The following is an 18,580-nucleotide window of genomic DNA, read 5'->3' as shown; positions in this document are numbered from 1 at the left end:
AATTATACACTAAATACTTCTGTAAAAGAAAAAAAAATATTTTTTCTTCCTGGATTTCTCTTTGAAATAGTTAAATATAAAGCAGTAAGCTTTCATGATGAGCAAGTCAGGATTTTGGTTTTTGTTTTGGTTGATTGGGGGGTTTTTCTCCTCTTCAATGAGAACAGAAAAAGTGGGCAACTAACAAGTTTACATGGCTGTTACTATTTGAGGAGCTTAAAAAAAATTAAATACATGCAGTACTTACATTGATGTTTTGTTTGGTGCTTCCGTAAGTAGTAACAAAATCTGGTCCATCAACATCAGCCTAAAGGAAGAAAAAAAAAAGCACACAGTCTCTATTGGCTAACTAAATTCATTAACTGAATTAATTGGATTTACTACACATAAGGATTACTCCCATTGCAAAAGAAAACGAAGGGAAGCAATGAAGCCTGAAGAAACGAGTTCTCTGAATAAAGCACAAGATCAAGGCAACCAGAATCAGCTACTCACAGTGCTCTGCTCAGTGGCATTTTATAGTACATATTTTGTGAAAGTTCAACTGGCCAGTTACAAAATTTTCTCTTACCCAGGATCTATTTAAATTAGATCAACTTATGCTTAGTACTTTGTCAGAACAAATTAACTTGTTTTTCTCTACAAAATTATGTCATTACAGATAAGAGTATGAGTGGCCCACTGGCTCTACAACCTATCAGATTCCCAAGTATTCATGCAGTTTTTGAAGGGTGCTTTTTTTTAAAACAAAAGCTCAAGAACTCTAGCTAACATATCACCCCTCAAATACTAGTTTTACCACCTGTAGAGAGCCACCTATCACTTAGGTATGCAAAGACTCTCTCACCAATTAAACTTCACAAAGGTACTCATCTGTATTGTTCACAGATAAGAATGTAAACATTTGGCTTCACCAGTGATTGCAGTAATTATGTTGACTTATAAAGCAAAAAGTGTATGAAAGCAGAAGAGTGAAATGAAATGGTTAATTGAAAAATAGGTACTTGGGAGAAGACCTAGATAAGAGTTTTAGATACAAATCCTACAGGTTTTAAAATAAGCCAAAAAAAAAATCTAACACAGGCTAAGTATGGAAGCCTTAATTTACTCCCCATACAATCTTAGTTAAAAGGTTCTGAAACCTTAATGTATTCCATTTTCAGAAGATGCTCATCTGTCTCACTTGAAGAATTAATAATGCAAAGAGGATCTCCTTTTGAGTCTGCAAACAAAGAAATAAAACCGTCAAGTATTTCCACTCACAAGCTTTACTCTACCTATGGAATGCCTCCATACTAATTCTCAATTATATACTAATAATACACTATTATTGCTGAAACAGTGAAGGTAAACATCTCTCTTCACCAAGAAGCTGCAGATCAGGCATTACCTTGTGAAATGATGTATTCACTTTTTCTTTTCAACTAAACTAGTCAAAACTAACTTATCTTGGTCCTGAAAGAAGATTCAAAACTGGATGGTTATTTTCAACCCTATAATTAGTTCTGCATTCCTATCTTTAGGTTTTTATATTCAAAACTATGCTTTTCGACTTTGAGTACATGGCTATCTCAGTTATTACTTCAGTATCACCTTGACTTGTTACCTGACCAATCAAGGAAGCATACTGCATTTCCAGTGCCAGAACTGGTCATAAAGCTCAAAGCTCATCAAAAGACTCTGAACAGATAGAATACTTCCCAAGAATCACCAGTCCTTCCCAAAGTATGCAACTAACTCAAATAAGTTAACTCAAGCTAACTCTATCAACAGGAGTAAGACTTGGTATCAGGTAAAATAAATTAATTGAATCTAAATTACACAGGACAGCACCATTAAGTGAACTTGGCATATAAGCTCCTGCCCTTTTTTTCCCCCTGCTAATTATTACTATTTTTGACCATGCTACCCCCTTGCTACAAAAGCTGATTGCACACACTGTACTGACCACACACCAGTTTTCCAGAAGACTTACCAGTTATTTCAATGCATCTCATAATAATTTTTCTCAGATATGCTGCTGCAGTCAATTCATGATTTCTAATTTTGGTTTCAGTTCCAAGCTGTAGCACAGTTAGAATATGTAATGGATATCTCTCCTTCTGAACCTGCTTCATCAAGGTTATTACAACCTTGAATATGAAAGGGAAATAAGTTCACTATTTCAGTAAGGCTGTCCAGATATTATGACATGCAGTTATAACTGGGCATTATCTCCTCAGCTAAGCTTCAAAAGCAGTATTAACCTAGACATTTTTCCTTTTTACAAAGAGAACTTACACCACCAGTTCATTAAAGATTTCCCCCTGCCTCCCCACTCTGTTCCCCTTGGCCAAGCAACCAATCACTAACTCCTTCAACAACAAAACAAAAATTCCAAGGCTATTAATTTGGCTAGGTTTTAATTTTGTTCCCTAGCAGTATATCTTTAGCTTGTCAAGCTACGTTTTAGTTTTGTAATCAGACACTACACAGTGCTACGTACAGAGTTTGAATATGAAAAAACCAGTTACTACAAATCATACTGGTCTGGAAGGAAGGGCAGTAGAGACAAATAGCAACGTGAATCAATATTTGAATAGCTGATGCTATACAAATAATTAAGGACACAAGTGTTTCAACATTACAGTTCTTCATTTATAGAAGATTTTAAGCCTTACGCTAATTAGCATGTTAAAAATGAGAAAAAAACTTGTGTTTCTAAATGTAGCTGAAAATTAAAGTAGAAGAACTAGATATAGTTATTAATGAACAATGGTAATATAAATGCAATTATTTCATAAGGCAATTATCTTCCATTCTTGGGAACTAAAATAGTGCCTCAATGTAAAAATTTACCACACAAGCAATTTAGAGAATTCAAGTTTGTCAACACTTTGTCTGCATCATTACGTGGCATACTCTTTGTACACTAACAAATTTAGTATTTTGTCATTAATCACCCAACATATACAGTCCACAGACAATGTGGACACTACCTTAGTAAAAACTTCCATGTGAAGTGTGTGTAAAACCATATTAAACAAGACAGAATTGTTCATAAGATATATTTCATGACAACATGGAGCACTACAGACTAGCATACAACAGGGTCAGTCCTACCACTAAAAAAATTCTTCACAGCCAATCTGAAATTTAGAAGCTGCCAAAGGTACTAGTGATACGCGTTGGGTAACTACATTCTGTTTGTTGACAGGTACCTCATCAGCCAATTGCAACTGTAATTCTGCAAAAACTGAGAAAACCCCAAATCTGGGATGGTATCAACTCGCTACTTGTCTACACTTCAGCTGTGGGACAAAAACTAAGTTTTCTTATATGATTTCATATCACTCACACAGAATATATTTCCCTAGTCACTGGGGATAAGAGGAAGTTTCTAGTCTTTGAATGCAACTCTCATTCAGCAACAGAACAGTTATGGGTTGAAGGTGGGTTTTTTCCTCTCTAAAAAATAGGAACCCAGATTTCATATTGGACAAAAACATCCACAGAGATTTGGTGAAAAAAAAAAAAATTTACACAAAATCCCCCAAACAAACCAACCAAAGGAACTGACAGTTACTTAAAAGTAACCTGCGTGCCTATGCCACTTGGTCTGACTCTTGAAAAAAAATAAAGGCCTTGCTGAGCTCTTCATATTTAAGTATCACAGACATCTTCAGAGAAAAAACATGCTTGGATGATTTCTTATAAAAAGGTATCTTTGTAAACTGATTGTTCATGCATTTTCCCAGTACTTCACCTAAAACCTACCCTCAATCTTAATACCTCTAAGCGAAAAGATAGGTCTTTGTTACTAAGAGACTCATATGCAGCACTATGAAGGATTAAGGCTAGGTGAGTGAGGAACACCTAAAACAAGTCTGGTTTTCCCTGTTAGATGTACGTGCATGTTAAATATTTTATAAATACAATCTAACTTAACATGGAAAAAAGAAAACAGCTAAAGAAACAGCTGAAGAACAAGGGTTCTGGGGTTTTTTGTTTGTTTCCTTTTTGTTGGTACATACCATCTTCTTTAAACAGTTAAAAATGGACTTTATAGCCCACTACTTCTAAGAAACAGACAAGTACTGGATTCAGTAACTATCAATTTTACAGATGAATACACACCTCTTTGATTTCAAAATTAAGTAGCATGTTGATTACATCGTCATTTAATGGTTTTTTCTTCTTTTCAGACAGCATTCCTTCTGGAACACTCTTATCCTGCGTCAAAACAGATTTCTCCGTTTCTTTGGTTTTACCTGAAGCATTCAATAAATTAGTTAACTTTCGAATTTGCCACCATTTCTTTAGCTCAAGAAACATATTCAATTCTTTTATTCATTTAGATGACCTACATTCACCTACGTTAAGCTAGCAACATTTCCACAAGCAGAGCCTTTAACTTCAGAGCAGACAAGGGAAACAGAAACATGTTCTGGCAACAAGACGACTCTGACATCTCAATACCTTGCTAGTTACGTGCAATTTAGCTAACACTATTACAAATTTTTGTCTTGTATTATTTCCACTTCTTTGAAGTATTAAAGTATGAAACCTGTCCTTGCAAAATTAAAAAGAGAAGAGTTTATCACTTACACATCATACTCTTAGATCTAAGCTTGCTTTCCAGATAGTAAATGCTTTTCATTACTCCTGAAAGCTAACAGACTTAATATTCATGACAAACAAATTCCATCTCTGACCTTCCTTTTGCAGTACCGATTTTGCATGAGTTTGTTTTTCTTCTGCTTCGCCAAGGTTTTCTGTCAACACTTTGAGAAAGACACTCAAATCATCTTGACTTAACACCACCTACAAAATTGCAGATCACAGTTCTCAGGAAAAAACACATTGTTCTTTAAATTTATCACTAGCTAGCAAAGCAGAACAATGTTTCTTGGTAAGAGAAGTGCTTATTTACAGGTATTTTGTCAGCAGCATAGTCCCTTAAATAACACAGTGGAATTCTTTGAACTGTTTATTGTTAAAGGATTAGGAGATTAAAGAATGTTATGACTTCTAAAATTGTATCAATATACATCGCAGCCTTTATTTAGCATATCTATGCTTTTAAATCTTCCCTGTAAATGACATGCTACTTCATATTTTAATTCCAGTTTCATCCAAGATGTACGTAGTATTTTCTTTCACAGTATATAAAATGCCACAAAAACCAACTATCTTAAGGTCATTCAAGAGAGACAGGAAGTTATAAAGCTGGAGTTACCAAGGCAAACATTTGCATAAATTTAAATACCTCTCAAGAAGATTCCATTTAAAAAAGAAAATAAAGCACTGAAAAAAAAAAAGACTTGCTCAGAGAGCAGGTCGAAACATTTTATTTAAGTTGGTCCTGCCTTATGGCAAGGAATCGACAGGACTGCTTGACAGCGCTTTCAGTTTCCTCTTTTGTTTCTCTCAGTTTAATAAATGTACACAGCAGTTCAGGTATTTTATATGACACAACCCTGTTGACATCTCTGAAACTCACTCCACAACTACTAAAAATTTGCAGCTTGTTGCACCTTTGTGTCCAGAAATAACTTAAAGGTCAGTCTTACATTAAGTATACTCACAAGCTTCTCACCACCTTCTTTTCACAAGACTTACATTCATTGTATCCAAATACCCCGTGATCTCCAATACTGGTAATTTGTGAAACCAGGCTGCAGATAGATTTCGTTTCACAGACAGGCTTAAATTAATAGGGTGAAGTATCTGAATGTCTGGATGCGACAAACCTGTCTCCATAGTGGTCCTTAAAGCAAAGGGAAAAAAAAACCAAAACACATGGTGGGGAAGTTAGAAGTTAAGTCATGTATTACATTTTCAAAGTGACATCTTAAAATCTCAAATGTAATATCTCTTTAGGCTTAAACAGCTTCCCAAGCAGAACAGTATCTTATGACTGATTTATTTGCCCTTAAGCTAACAGGTTAGTAAATTTAACACCAAATATTTGACACTATCACCAACCATGGTTTCTAAGCAAGTAGATTAATATCCTATAGAGTATTAATATTACCAGTTAGCTAAGGCATTACTTATTAAAGTGCACTTTACCTAGACAGTTGCAGCTTTGTCAGCTGCACATCCATTTTGTCAATGATTGGAGGGAGCGAACTGTCTTCTGGAGACACCAAGCTAAACTGGTTCTGAACCTTAATCAAGCCAAGATCCACTACTATAGCATTGGGGGAGACTGAGGACTGAGGAATGACTATAACTGGTGCTTTCAAGTGAATGTCCATTGCAAGTCGAAAACTCCTTTGAGCCAGATCTTTTACACTGGTAGCAGCCTTTTCTGCAGCTTGGACTGTAGCAGCACTCAGTGCCTCCTTAGCTGTCTGAAAGTTGTTCAGGAAGGTCTAGAATAAGAGGTTGAAGAGAAAGGAGAAATGTCGATAAACAGTTTTTTCAATCTAAATTACTCTCTCATTTTGCAACATCAGCCACAATCAACATCAACCACCAAATACGTTGTCTATTGTGTTAAATTTTCCCTGGGAAAAGACAACTGAGTGCCTTCTGCCATGACCGCTAATAGAGGGTCAAAAACATACTAACCAGTACAATCCACTCATTTTAAACCCATCTCTACTCTTTCTGCCATCAGTAGCTACAAGATTTCTTTACCTCATTGGATTTTGAGGACGTATTATTTTTAAAGTCCCTCTTTGCCCCCAGTGAATACTAATTCCTATTAAAGGCAGTACTGAATGACAGAGAGCCCACTAACGCTTTACTAAAAAAGCCAACATTAGGATACTTGACAAAGGTACAAATATTTACTGTGATTAATTTGCGAGCCTCATAGCACTTAACCTTGCAGAAAGTCTTGCCACTAATGTTAGCTCAGATATGTTTGCAGTGAACTTGAGTTTTTGCCAGGGTGGAAAAGGCAGCAAAAACAAAATCCCAAAAATCCCTTAATACCACCAAGCTTTTCTCTATTTCCAAAGCGGAGGGTGGGAAGTGACCCACTTGCACTGTGTTACGTTTTGTGAAATTCAAACCAGTTAAAGTTTACTTATCAAAGTTTTTTAATAGTACACACAAAAAATTAAGCCTATCCTTTCTCTTTCAGAAACTTAAGTTACTAAGTGTACTGAGAGCACAAAGATGACTAGTTTGAGAATGCAGCAGAAACATACAAAGGACAAAAAGACTTACCAAAAGAGACATGAGAAATTTGTGAAGGTATACTATTTGAATGCAGCCTACTTTCAAAGATACAGTACCATCCACTTTTGACATGTCAGTGTAGGCTTCTCCCTCAGTAGCATATGGATCTAACGTCAGATTGAAACTGAACACTTCATCTCCTACTATAGACACAGCCTAGAAAGAGAGAAACAGTACCTACCAGCCATCAGCAGCTTCTAAAAAGATACTTAACACAAAAAAAGAACTAAATATATCATCAGCTTATCAGAAGTACAAGTTTTGGACATCTATTCCTCTATTATGAAAACTATGCTTTACCACGTTTCTTATTTAAAAAGAGGTATCCATGACAAATCAATTTTTAAAAGAGGAGAATATGTATTACATTTCACTTTTATACACACAAAACTAACCAAGAATCAAGTAAAACTTAAAATCTTGTAGTTGAGTACTTTTTTATGAAGGGTCCTTGAATCAACATCTGTGACAACTATGTCTTTAAGTCGGGCAAAGAACACAGTGTGACTTGGCTGAAGGAGAAGAGATGAATCAAGACCTGTAAAGTATAAAGAGAGAAACAGTAGTATTGCATAACGAAAGCGACACTCATTTTCAGGGTGGGGACACCTGACACTAGTAGGGGAGGTGAAAAAAATTACAGAAATTATACATTGCAACAAACAATTATTTTGTTAATAGTTTGCTAAATTCAACAAAGATTTTAAAAAACCCACAAAAAATACCTAAACACACTTGATTCTCTCTTCTGTTTCCAAACAAAATAAGTCAGTTACCACATCCCTTTCTGAAGAGACTGTAAATTCAATTCAAGGCTGTATTCAATTCAAGGCATTTTAGTCTCCCCTGTGTCCAACTCAGAATAAAAAGTAGTAATTCTCCAACTACCATAACTTCTTCAAAATGAAAAAAGTATTTTAAGTTCTGGAAATAGACTTTTTTTGCTTTTCAGACTCAGAAGGTAAGTATATTGTCTAGAGTCCAAACCCAAGTCCATACACCATGCTGTCTGTTATTCAGCTTTGAGAACATGACCATACAACAGCTCTGAACAAAACAGAAAAATTTCTAATACAGATACTGTCTCAGTATCAATCATTTCTAGAAAGAAATGAGCTATTATTCATAGAAAAATATTCACAACAATCCATCTCTTAATAACCAAGCTACTGAGTTAGTTTACTGAGATTTTCTATCAAAAAAGATGTTACTATACTGTATTTGAATACAACACTTTTGCATACAAAATCTTGTGTGAATACATCATGTGATTTAGAGATGGGCACAAGCAAGAGATTTTTTATGAACTGTATTACTGTATTATAAACTGTATTATTTGTATATTATACCTTCTTAAATATTCATGCCAAAAGAGAGTTTTGGCAGCTATTAGGATGGCAGATATAGCCAAACTCGGAAGTGAAACTTCCTCCTGCCTCTCTCAGAATTATTAATAGCCCCTCTGAGGGGTAAGAATGAATCAACAAAACCAAGACAAGAAACCCAAACAAACCCTAAGAGTTTGAAACCAAAGAAATCAGTTTTAAGGGGGTCTTTTAACCTAAATAATTCAGGTATAGAAGAAAAATATCCAAACAATATGAAAAGCCACCCATAACCAAACTCCTTCAAACCATAAACCTATTTACCTGAAAAATAATACCATGCTTTTCTAGCTGGAAGCCAAAACAAAAAGACAGAGTAGAAGACTGACTTTAAAAACAATACCACAAGCCATGTTTGTACAGATAACAATTAGGAAAAAAAAGTCAGGTGATAAAAATTTACACCTTAAATATCTTTTAGACCAATTATTAGCAGCTACTTTGAGACTAAACTACTAGATCAGTTACCACTAACAAAGAATTTAATACCTTGTATCTTGATCTCTGCAATGTTCTTTTTTTCATCACAAATATTTAAACAGAAGGCATCCAGCTTGGCAAAAAGCTTGAAGTCGAAGACATCCTTATCCTTGGAAGGCCTAGCCACTAGAAATGAGAGAAGGGGAGGTTTTCAAGGTACATATAATTCATGTTTTCACTTAAATTCCTGAGAGTATTTGGGGGTTGTTTTGTTCTAGAGTTTTTTTGGCATTCAGATGACTTAGTTTTCTTTCCTAAAGTTTCTTTCATCACCACTACCATGATTAAATCTGTAACATCCCATCTTAAAGCAGCAAGTCTTCCTCTGAAGGAGACTCTACTGATAAAGTGTAAAACATGTCAGCACTCGCTTGCAATTCTATGTCTGATATTACTCCCATCTAGTGATGACTCTCTATTGGAAAAAATTCACTTTTTTAAATTAAGGGTAATTGCTGAGTTAAGAGGAAATAAATTGCACAGTATACTTTTTAACGTTAAGTCAATACCTCAATAGGTTCTCAGTAGTGTTTTTTAAAGGTTATCTAATATTTCATATTCCAAGATCCTAATGTAGGAAGTTTTCTCTTAAACTTCAAGCTTATAAGAAATGGCAAACCTTGGAAGCCTATTTCAGGCAGCCAGCACCCAGGTTTTAAAGAGCAAGGGTTAAGGCTGGGGAGAAAAAGGTGAAGTCACACATAAGTGTTCTATGGGGGAAGACCAGAAGCCATCACTGATGGTCTGCACCTTCACTAACCAAGAGTACTGAAGTGTTAATCCAAGAGCTCAAATATTTATGGGCTTTGTTGAATTGTACACAGCAGCAACTTCTTCAGCCTGCAGATTCAAACCCAGGCTATTTAGAATTATGAATTCTAAATTCTGAACATTCTTCATTAGACATCTCATTTCCAGCTCACTTGATGCTTGAATTTTGCATTTAGTATTAAAGACAGTGCAGCTGCTCCCCTCTGAGCCTATTTTGATATAAATTCAGCTTTTGTTTCAGTGCTACAGGAACAGCAAGACTTTCAGTAGGGTAGCAAAAGACTCTATTACTACTTTGAAAGTATATTTAAATTATCTAAATCAATAAATAGTAGTTTGATTATGCTATGTTATCTCCTTTATTTCATCATGAACACTAAGATCATGCTCCCGGTTTGAGGCCTCTAAGCTCGCATAAATCTCATTCACTCAAATTCAAGTCTATTTGTGAAATGGCAATAAACACAAGAATAGAAAGCTCACCTGAAGACACAATTTATGATCATAATCATTGTTTCATTTATTGTTTTTCTGAAATCAGTCCCCCAGCCTGGTCAGCCACAGTCACACGAGCTTTGATCTTCACCCCACACTACAAAGTTAATCAGGTTTCTCTGGATTTGATCATTTTGCCAGCATGCAACACATCCTTTCAGAACCATCATTTTGACAAACACAACTGTACCTTTCTTCAACCTAGCATCATCTTCTTGCTTTTCATCTTTAGTTGGTGTGTCTCCACTACCTTCACTGCTTGATGGACTAATAGCTGTTAGAAAACTGACAGCAGACATAAGGGCCTCTGTATGCAGAAGAAGGTTCAATGATGAAAAAGCTACCTGTTGAAAACATGAGATTCCGTGCGACAAAAAAATAACTTACAAGTGCAAGAGTTGGACTGAGGTGCAAAAGCACCCAATGCAATATAGCAGTTTCTTAGAAACAGAAAAGCTGCATGTGTTACCAGCAACAGATCATAAAGGAAGAAAGCTTTCTGTAAAGCAGAGAAATGGTAAGTTTAGAAAATAAGAAAACCTAACAACCACCCAAGAGCTGTAGCTGTTAAACTATAACCTCACCAGTACAAAAGCAAAGTGATACAAAATTAATTTAGAAGCATTAAATGAGTGAAAAACCCATTGTGGAAAACTTCATTAAGTGGAAAATAAGTGGAAAACTTAATTAGATAACTAAGAGAGATACACCTGGAGTAAGGTAGTCTAACCTAAACCAGAGTTCAGTCTTCTCAAGCTACATGCTCTGTCAAACAAACAAAAGTACCAGAAAAGCCAAAAACCCCTTATTGATTCCTCCCTTCTAAGCAAGCAAATCAAAAGAAAATAAGCAATAAAATCTGCTAGCACTCACTTGAATCATCTGTTCAGTGTTGTCAAAAATTGTCTGAAAGTGTGGCCCATTTCTGTCAGCCTGAAAATGATTCAGATGAGGGTTAACATTAATTCCAACCAGTCACTGTGTTCTTCAGAAGATACAAAACAATCCACTAGCTCTGAAGAGTAGGTTTAAGAATTTATAACATATAGAAGTGCTTTAAAATAAACATTAAAAGCTTTATGTATACCTTGGTATATTCCACCTTCAGAAGGTCTAAGCCAGGTTTATCTGAGGAACTAATTAGATGAACAGGTGCTTTTTTACCTGTAACATACCACACGAAATAAACCAAGAATTAGCGTAATTCCTAAAGAATTTATGCCTCAAACATAGGGATTAACTTGCAATACCATTTGTTAAAATACATTGTACCACCAAATATGAATCACTGGTTTCTCTTTACGTCCAAAATGGCAAGTCTATACCCATTCTCCATCCAAAGACTGAGCACTAAGCTATTTAATGTAATTTATCTAGTTATGGTGGGAGTCCAGAGCTTATCAACTGTACCAATGGGACAAGCACTGCCAATGGAGATTTGCACAGTAAGCATTGTAACTGGAAAACTAGAACATTTGGATTTCAGTGAGCACAAGACAGGAGAGTCACAGTTTCAGACTGCTATACACACACACACACACACGTATACTTCTCTTCCATTGCTTATTACCTCCAGTTTCATTATAATCCAAGCTTATTTTCTTTAAATAAGATACAGCTGCTAAATTATAGGTTCTGACAGTGGCTTCTGTCCCAAGATGCATTACATCAAATACAAGTACCGTTTCCTCAGTTTTCTTTTGCCTGGTGAGTTCTACTAAAACCTGGATGAGCAAGAAATACACAGTTATAACATCTTTTTACATGTAGTATTCTAAGCATTCAAACCAACAATGAAAAAAAGCACAAAATTAATGCCTGCCTGCTTTACTGGAAGTATTTTTTTTATTACAGAGTTAAAGTACAAAAATAGAAAAAAAAAAGGTGATTGATGGTGAGAGATATAAATATCAAATAATTTGGGATTTGCTCTTTGCAAGTGACCTGTCTGGGTATTTGCTTTGTTCTTACAGTGCAAATGTCCCACCCCCAAATTACGACTTGGTACTATTATTTTCTACCAAAAATATTCCACTCAGGGCTTTTTTGCTGATTTTTTTAATACATACACACAGATGAAGTATGCATATGTTTTATTTATATAAATACTATATAAAAATAACTCACATGCATATCATCTATAAATAACTCATACACAGAAATATGTATATATACACGTGTATTTTTTCGTTCAGTGACTATGTTTTTGCATCCACTAAATCTGGAGAACACTGAAAATAGAATATTTGATTTAATTTTTTAAAATACTCTTTATGTAGAAAGTAAAAATATAATTAAGGAGACATACCTCTCTAATTTCAAACTTCAACTGAAGATCTGTCAGTTCCTCTTTAGCAGGCTCCTTATTCCTTATTTCTTCTCCTTTAATTAGTGACCTGTCAGTTGATTCAGAACTTTCCTCAAAATCCAAATATTCTTCTTCTGAGTCTACAGAAGAGAAGTGACTTCCTCCTTAGCAAACTTCTTCCAGAAACAGGGGTAAATATCCCACCCTCTCTTTCCCATTCCAATGGGATTTTAAACTGTATGAGCAAAACCAGTACTTTCTACATCTACAAAAACAAAACATACTTTCTACATCTATACTGCTTTCTTACCCACTGGATGAAAAATAAACAAAATTAAAGCCTTATTAAGGAAAGCACTGGAGTTTAACAGTATCATTAGGCATTCAAGAACACATATAAGGAAAACCAGTTATAAAGTAAGCTCCAGGAATCAAGTCTCACAGGTTCTACTATAGGAAAGTTCTTCTCTGAACAGCCACAGCAGTAAATGCTCAAATCCACAATGTCAGTATAGTAATTTGCCATTTGTTATTCTAGTTCTGCATTTTCAGAAAAAGGACAGCTTTGCTAATGCACAACGCTCAGGACAGTACACATGTAACATTTATAACAGTCTGCTTTTGTCACATTTTTAATATGCAAGTGTACACATCCTTCAGACATGCTACTCACTTTTTTTGTGTGCCCACCCCAAAGTATGTGTCCTGAAGCAGCAGCAGCTGCAGATCAGTATTTGGCTACATCCAGTTTTGGAATTAAGTAAATTCTGAAATAACAGGTTCCTCAATACTCTACTAAAATCATGTCTCATGACATCTGAGTAATTAAATTCATTTGCTAATGACATCCTAATACAGTTGCTTACATTTGAAGAGGTTGTTTGTGTATAATATTAATCCCAAAAAAAGGGGTTTTTTGCTTTTTAAAAAAAGTTTATTATTCTGAGGTAACACCAGCACCTTAAAAGAATCTTCTTATGCACTTGAAGTTAGAGATGACTAATCATACTCATCTCTACTGTCCTTATAACACGTTTTAACATCAATAGTGGCCTGAAAATGTTAGCTATTCCCTAAGTTATGGCCTTCTACTTTTACGAAGGCGTATCTGTAGCTTCTTACCTGACACTATTTCTGCTAACAAATGGGGTGTATTAAGTAACCCTTTACCAATAACAGGAATTGTGGGAATAGCTGGTGCCTAGAAGGAGGGAAAAAAGGAAAAAAAAAAAAAGGAAAGAAAATCAGTACTTTAAAGTTTGTATAATTTGTTATGTTCAGTCATATTTTCTACTCACGATGCATGCTTCATCTTGCCTCCCCCATATTACTTAAAAAGGTCAGTTTTGCCAATACTTATATTGAAACCAGCAGCACAATGACAAAGGCTAAGCCACCCTTCTTTCAATAAGCCCAGCATGTTCTGATGGTAAATCATAATGAAGACACTTTGCCTAACTTAGTTTGGCAACAAACCTCTTATTTCAAATGAACAAGACCACAGACATTAGCACAAATTCACACTTCAAATGATCACACCAGTGATGTAATTTTTTTTTTTCATTTCAGTTTTCCTAATTATAGTCAGCTTACCTTTGTGCTTGGAATCGACACAGATGACTTCTGAGGCAATGGAATGCTATCAATCAGATCAAAAATTGCCTTGATTTTCTGGTCAGAGAGTCTGACATGCACCAAAGGAAGTTCTCCTGACACTTTAAACCTTTTTTTAAAAAAATGTGATTAAACTCAAAGAGAAAAAAAAACACACACCAAATCTTGATTTAAATCTTACCAATATCTATACGGATATACAAAGATCACATCGCAGTAATGTTAGTGATTCTGTATTAAAAACAGGTCTTGGACTTAGTTTAAACAGTATAGTTAGTAACCAGTGAAGGTGACCAGGGAACTACTAGCCAAAAAAGGTTTTGTAAAAAGTAGTACGCTAATTCCAATTCTTAAGTTAATACCTTCAAATTATAAAGTGTAACTGAACCTTTGGGGAAAGCACAGTTTTCTTTTCTGTAAGTACCCAGTAATTAAAAAAAGTCCTTTCAAGATTAATATATTACTTTGCCATCCTGGTATCTCTTTCCACCATTGATTTTGCCAACTGTACATGAATATCCATAGGCTGTAATATGTGCAAAGTTGATGGATGTTGAAAACGAGCCTTCTTCCAGTCTTCACCTGCAAATGTTCAGTAAATTTAGATGAAAAAACATTGCTTGCTAATTGCTTTAAGATATCGTTAAAGTAATCAAATAACATCACTAGGAAAGCATAAAGAACTCACTCACAAACTAGAGAAACCTAGAACAATTTGGGTATTTTAAGAACTTTTGAATCCATTTTCCATAGCTCTTAACACTACATTGGCTTAGCAGCATTAAGCCCAACTCTACACGGTGTATCTTAATATAGAACCCTAAAAGAAGAAAATCAATAGATACATGTATAGATAAATATAAAACAGTAACCTAGCATTCTGTTGACTGCACAAACTTAAGTCCAAATCAAGTATTAGGGCCATTTTTAGCTGTATTTTCCCACATATAATGGAAAACATACTATGTCTCTGCATTTATGTTGCTTGCTGGCATCAAAGTAAAGAGATGACACACAAGTCAAAACAAAAAACAAGTAGCAGTTTGAAGAGAGACTAACAAATTTTTTCAGTTTGATACAAGACATGTAGTATAATCTATAGCTATCTTTTAGTTAACTACTAGTTTAAAGAAAAAAGGCAAACGAAAACAACACATTTATTCATTACAGGTAGGTAGTCTTCATCAATCTTTTGAATAAAGAGCAGCTATATTGCTTTGTTACCTGTTCTGCCAAAAAGAAGTTGCACATTTTTTATTTCCACATCAAACTTGTCATAAGCTTTGTCCATAATCTCCTCTAAAGATGAAAAGGTAGAAGCTTGACTACTGCCTTGATTTATGCTGTTCAGCTAAACACATAAAGGACAAGGTAGAGTTAAGTCTAACTTACATACAGATGTTATTAGTTCTAGTGAATATGAAAAAGACTATTCATAGGAGTTTATGATTGACCTCTGGACTCCTACAGAGAAGAGATCTTAATTCATTTCACACTTATCAGAAATAAGTAGATGTTTTTGTTGTTACTTCCATCAATCCACTTAATTCACTTTATGCAAAAAGAATTTTTCTTACTGATTTACAAGTTTACTGCTGGAGTACAACTAAAATAAATATTTAATCAGTCAGCTAAAATCAAGTTAAATTATTGTAATCTTTCAATTTTACAGGAACAAGGGAATCAACTTTCAAACTGCATGAGAAGAATTATATTCTCTTTTATTAATAAAAAGCTATCATTTTACAAAAAAGGCAACAAAAGTTCATGTGTTTTGCTGAAGAAATTAAAAATATTAAATGATAAGCTATTACAATCACGATTACAAAATTAAAATGTTTCCTGGGGAGATTAACTAGTACAAGTATGTCAAAGACAACAGCTCTGAACATTGATCAAATTGCACATTTATTTGTTAAGAAATATATTAAGTTAAAACACATTTACACAGATGATCATCTTGCCTTCCGAAGACAAGATAGTTTCCGGTGACAGCTATGTTAAGAGAAAAGAATATTTTCTTCCTCTGAGCTTATAGGAGAAGGCATTTATATACCTGGAATGTACCAAAGTCCAAAATCAGCAAATCTGCTTTTTCATCATAGAAACCCGTCTGTGGAACCACAAGGTAGGAAGGTTTCAGATTAATCTTCAAGTCAAGGACCTTCCGCATTTCAATAATATGAACTAATCCTTAAATAAAAAGGAAGGGACATTAAAATTGAAATGCTATTCACAAGTGAAACATTTGTGCCAGTCAACATAACTCAGTGCTGTCTTTCAGATAGATAGCATCATCTTGAGTAAAGACTTACTTTTGTAACATTCAACTGATTTCTCACTAAAGTCAATGCTTCTTCCCACAAAACACCCACTAATCCTCCAAGTCAAAAACTCAAGGGAAAAAAAAACATCGTACTATTTGGCCAGGAATCAAAACATAAGCAAAGTGTTTCAAAAATCATATTGAAACTTTTGAAGCCATTCAAGGGGTCACTTCAGGTGAGATTTGTTATTATCTTACCTGTAGCAGTTCTTTCCTTGATTTCTTCCAGCTTCATTAATGTGGCTGATGTTAATCTTTCCAGATCCATTCCCTTATTTGTCTGAAAGAATTCTACCATTGCATTTATTGTTCTCTTTTCAAAAAAAAAAAAAAAAGACATACAAGAATTATCAATATACACAGAAGTCACTCAGTGAAAACTCAAAAACAGATCTTCACAGAGCAAAGAGAATAACAGCAGAGAAAGGAGAATCAGGGAAAGAGGTAACAGTTTTGGTTACTACTCACTGCATCATATTTTATTTCCACAGGCTGTGATTCAATAGTAAGACTCTGGTCAGCAGTACTATCCTCTGGGTTAACATTAAACTCTATCTTAAGTAGAGAAGACTTGCTATCCCCTATGGAAGCCACAAGAGATGGTACAATGTTTTCTTGCCTCAGGCCTGTAACATACCAGTTTTCAAGCTTTGCTTCAACCCTAAAGATGAATAGTTAAATATACTTAATTAGAATACAGAACACAGTTCCATCTAGGAAAGACAAGCCAGATGAGAAACCCTTTGATAAAGCCAAACATGACTAACTTCACAGGACTAACATGCCACATGGTTAAGAAATTGTTACATTAATAAATTGGAAAAATAAATAGGAGGCAAGTTGCTGACAGCAACACAGGGGTGGTATTTTCTTTTTACCTTCTGTTATCTGCAAGGTGGACTGAATATAACTTTCAGCTCATGTTTATTAAGAGAATCAGTTGCAAGAGAAAAGAAAGGCAGAGTATTTATACTACAGCTGAAAAAGTAGGAACATTAACTATTACATCATGATTTCAAAATCAGTTACAGACTTGTTTTGGTGTAAATGGGTATTCTTTACTGACAGCTTCCCTTACAATAGTGTTAAGCAGAAGAAAGCCATGTGAACACCAAATCACACAAACTTCATTTGTTCTTAGAAGTACCTATTAGATATGAAACTGATTTTCAGGCCCTGGGTCTCCACCATTGGAATCCCTGACTTTGGGAGGCAACACCGTTTGGGCATAATCAGTGTCACAATCCTGGCTCCATTGAGATAACCTAATTACATTTTTCCAGAAACTTAAAATCAACACAAGTATATGCTTTACTGTTTCAGTTTTGCCAATTGAATTATACAGCATGCTTTTATGTAAGATATTCTCAAAGCTCTTTTTATTTTTGTGCAGCATTCAGGCTGTACCTTTAATATTCCCCAAAATGTTTTTTAGCAAAAATATTTCAAGAGTCAGCAGCTGAGCTGACGATCTCATGCATAAAGTCAGAAGATGAAGGAATTGGAAGTGTAAGCGTGAAAAGTGCACAGACTTGTTTTCCAGACACTGAAAATCTTATTCATTGACTGTATAATCCAATAGTTTGTATTCAATATGACTGGTGTGTCCTCTCTTCAAATACAGGAAGGACTCCATTTCCTACATCCTGGTTAATATCCTACCCACAACCCACAGATGTAGTTTTTCATTTCTGTAGGAAGCAAGCACCACATTCAGTGGCTTGGCTGGAGCATGTTAGCCAGACCATTTCACGCTGCTTAAGTAATCACTTCCCGAAAGTAATATTCAGCACTTTTGACATTTGGATTCAAGAAAGAGCTTATTATTGTTTATGAAGACCAACAAATACTATTCTTTTCTTCATTCCATGCTATGTTAACAACCAAATTACATGACTGTAACTTTTCAACAGAAAGCAACTGCAGAATGCCCATAAATTTAAAAGCCAATATACAACATAATGGACTACCCAAGAAAATACTTTAAAAGTTGGGGAAAGAGGGTAAAGGGAAGATGTTTCTACA

The 18,580-nt window shown here is 34.9% G+C and overlaps 1 protein-coding gene across 5 annotated transcripts in view; it reads right to left on the bottom strand.

The window, feature by feature from the left end:
- Positions 1-18,580, bottom strand: part of VPS13C (vacuolar protein sorting 13 homolog C) — a 97,773-nt gene that overhangs the window by 51,281 nt on the left and 27,912 nt on the right. For all 5 annotated transcript variants that reach the window (XM_074880759.1, XM_074880760.1, XM_074880756.1 and 2 more), the window contains 22 exons: positions 17,024-17,216; positions 16,754-16,868; positions 16,286-16,422; positions 15,454-15,580; positions 14,694-14,811; positions 14,209-14,338; positions 13,738-13,816; positions 12,616-12,755; positions 11,878-12,031; positions 11,395-11,471; positions 11,181-11,240; positions 10,498-10,651; positions 9,051-9,167; positions 7,611-7,714; positions 7,165-7,332; positions 6,055-6,359; positions 5,602-5,749; positions 4,695-4,803; positions 4,117-4,250; positions 1,976-2,132; positions 1,143-1,222; positions 248-307 (listed from right to left, as the gene is read on the bottom strand). In XM_074880759.1, the coding sequence (XP_074736860.1) occupies positions 248-307; positions 1,143-1,222; positions 1,976-2,132; positions 4,117-4,250; positions 4,695-4,803; positions 5,602-5,749; positions 6,055-6,359; positions 7,165-7,332; positions 7,611-7,714; positions 9,051-9,167; positions 10,498-10,651; positions 11,181-11,240; positions 11,395-11,471; positions 11,878-12,031; positions 12,616-12,755; positions 13,738-13,816; positions 14,209-14,338; positions 14,694-14,811; positions 15,454-15,580; positions 16,286-16,422; positions 16,754-16,868; positions 17,024-17,216 (2,866 nt within the window). The remainder of the gene's footprint in view (positions 1-247; positions 308-1,142; positions 1,223-1,975; positions 2,133-4,116; positions 4,251-4,694; positions 4,804-5,601; positions 5,750-6,054; positions 6,360-7,164; positions 7,333-7,610; positions 7,715-9,050; positions 9,168-10,497; positions 10,652-11,180; positions 11,241-11,394; positions 11,472-11,877; positions 12,032-12,615; positions 12,756-13,737; positions 13,817-14,208; positions 14,339-14,693; positions 14,812-15,453; positions 15,581-16,285; positions 16,423-16,753; positions 16,869-17,023; positions 17,217-18,580) is intronic.

This window comes from Strix uralensis, chromosome 11 (genome assembly GCF_047716275.1).
Source record: "Strix uralensis isolate ZFMK-TIS-50842 chromosome 11, bStrUra1, whole genome shotgun sequence".
Taxonomy (NCBI): Eukaryota; Metazoa; Chordata; class Aves; order Strigiformes; family Strigidae; genus Strix; species Strix uralensis.
This window is presented reverse-complemented; position numbering and strand designations above follow the sequence as displayed.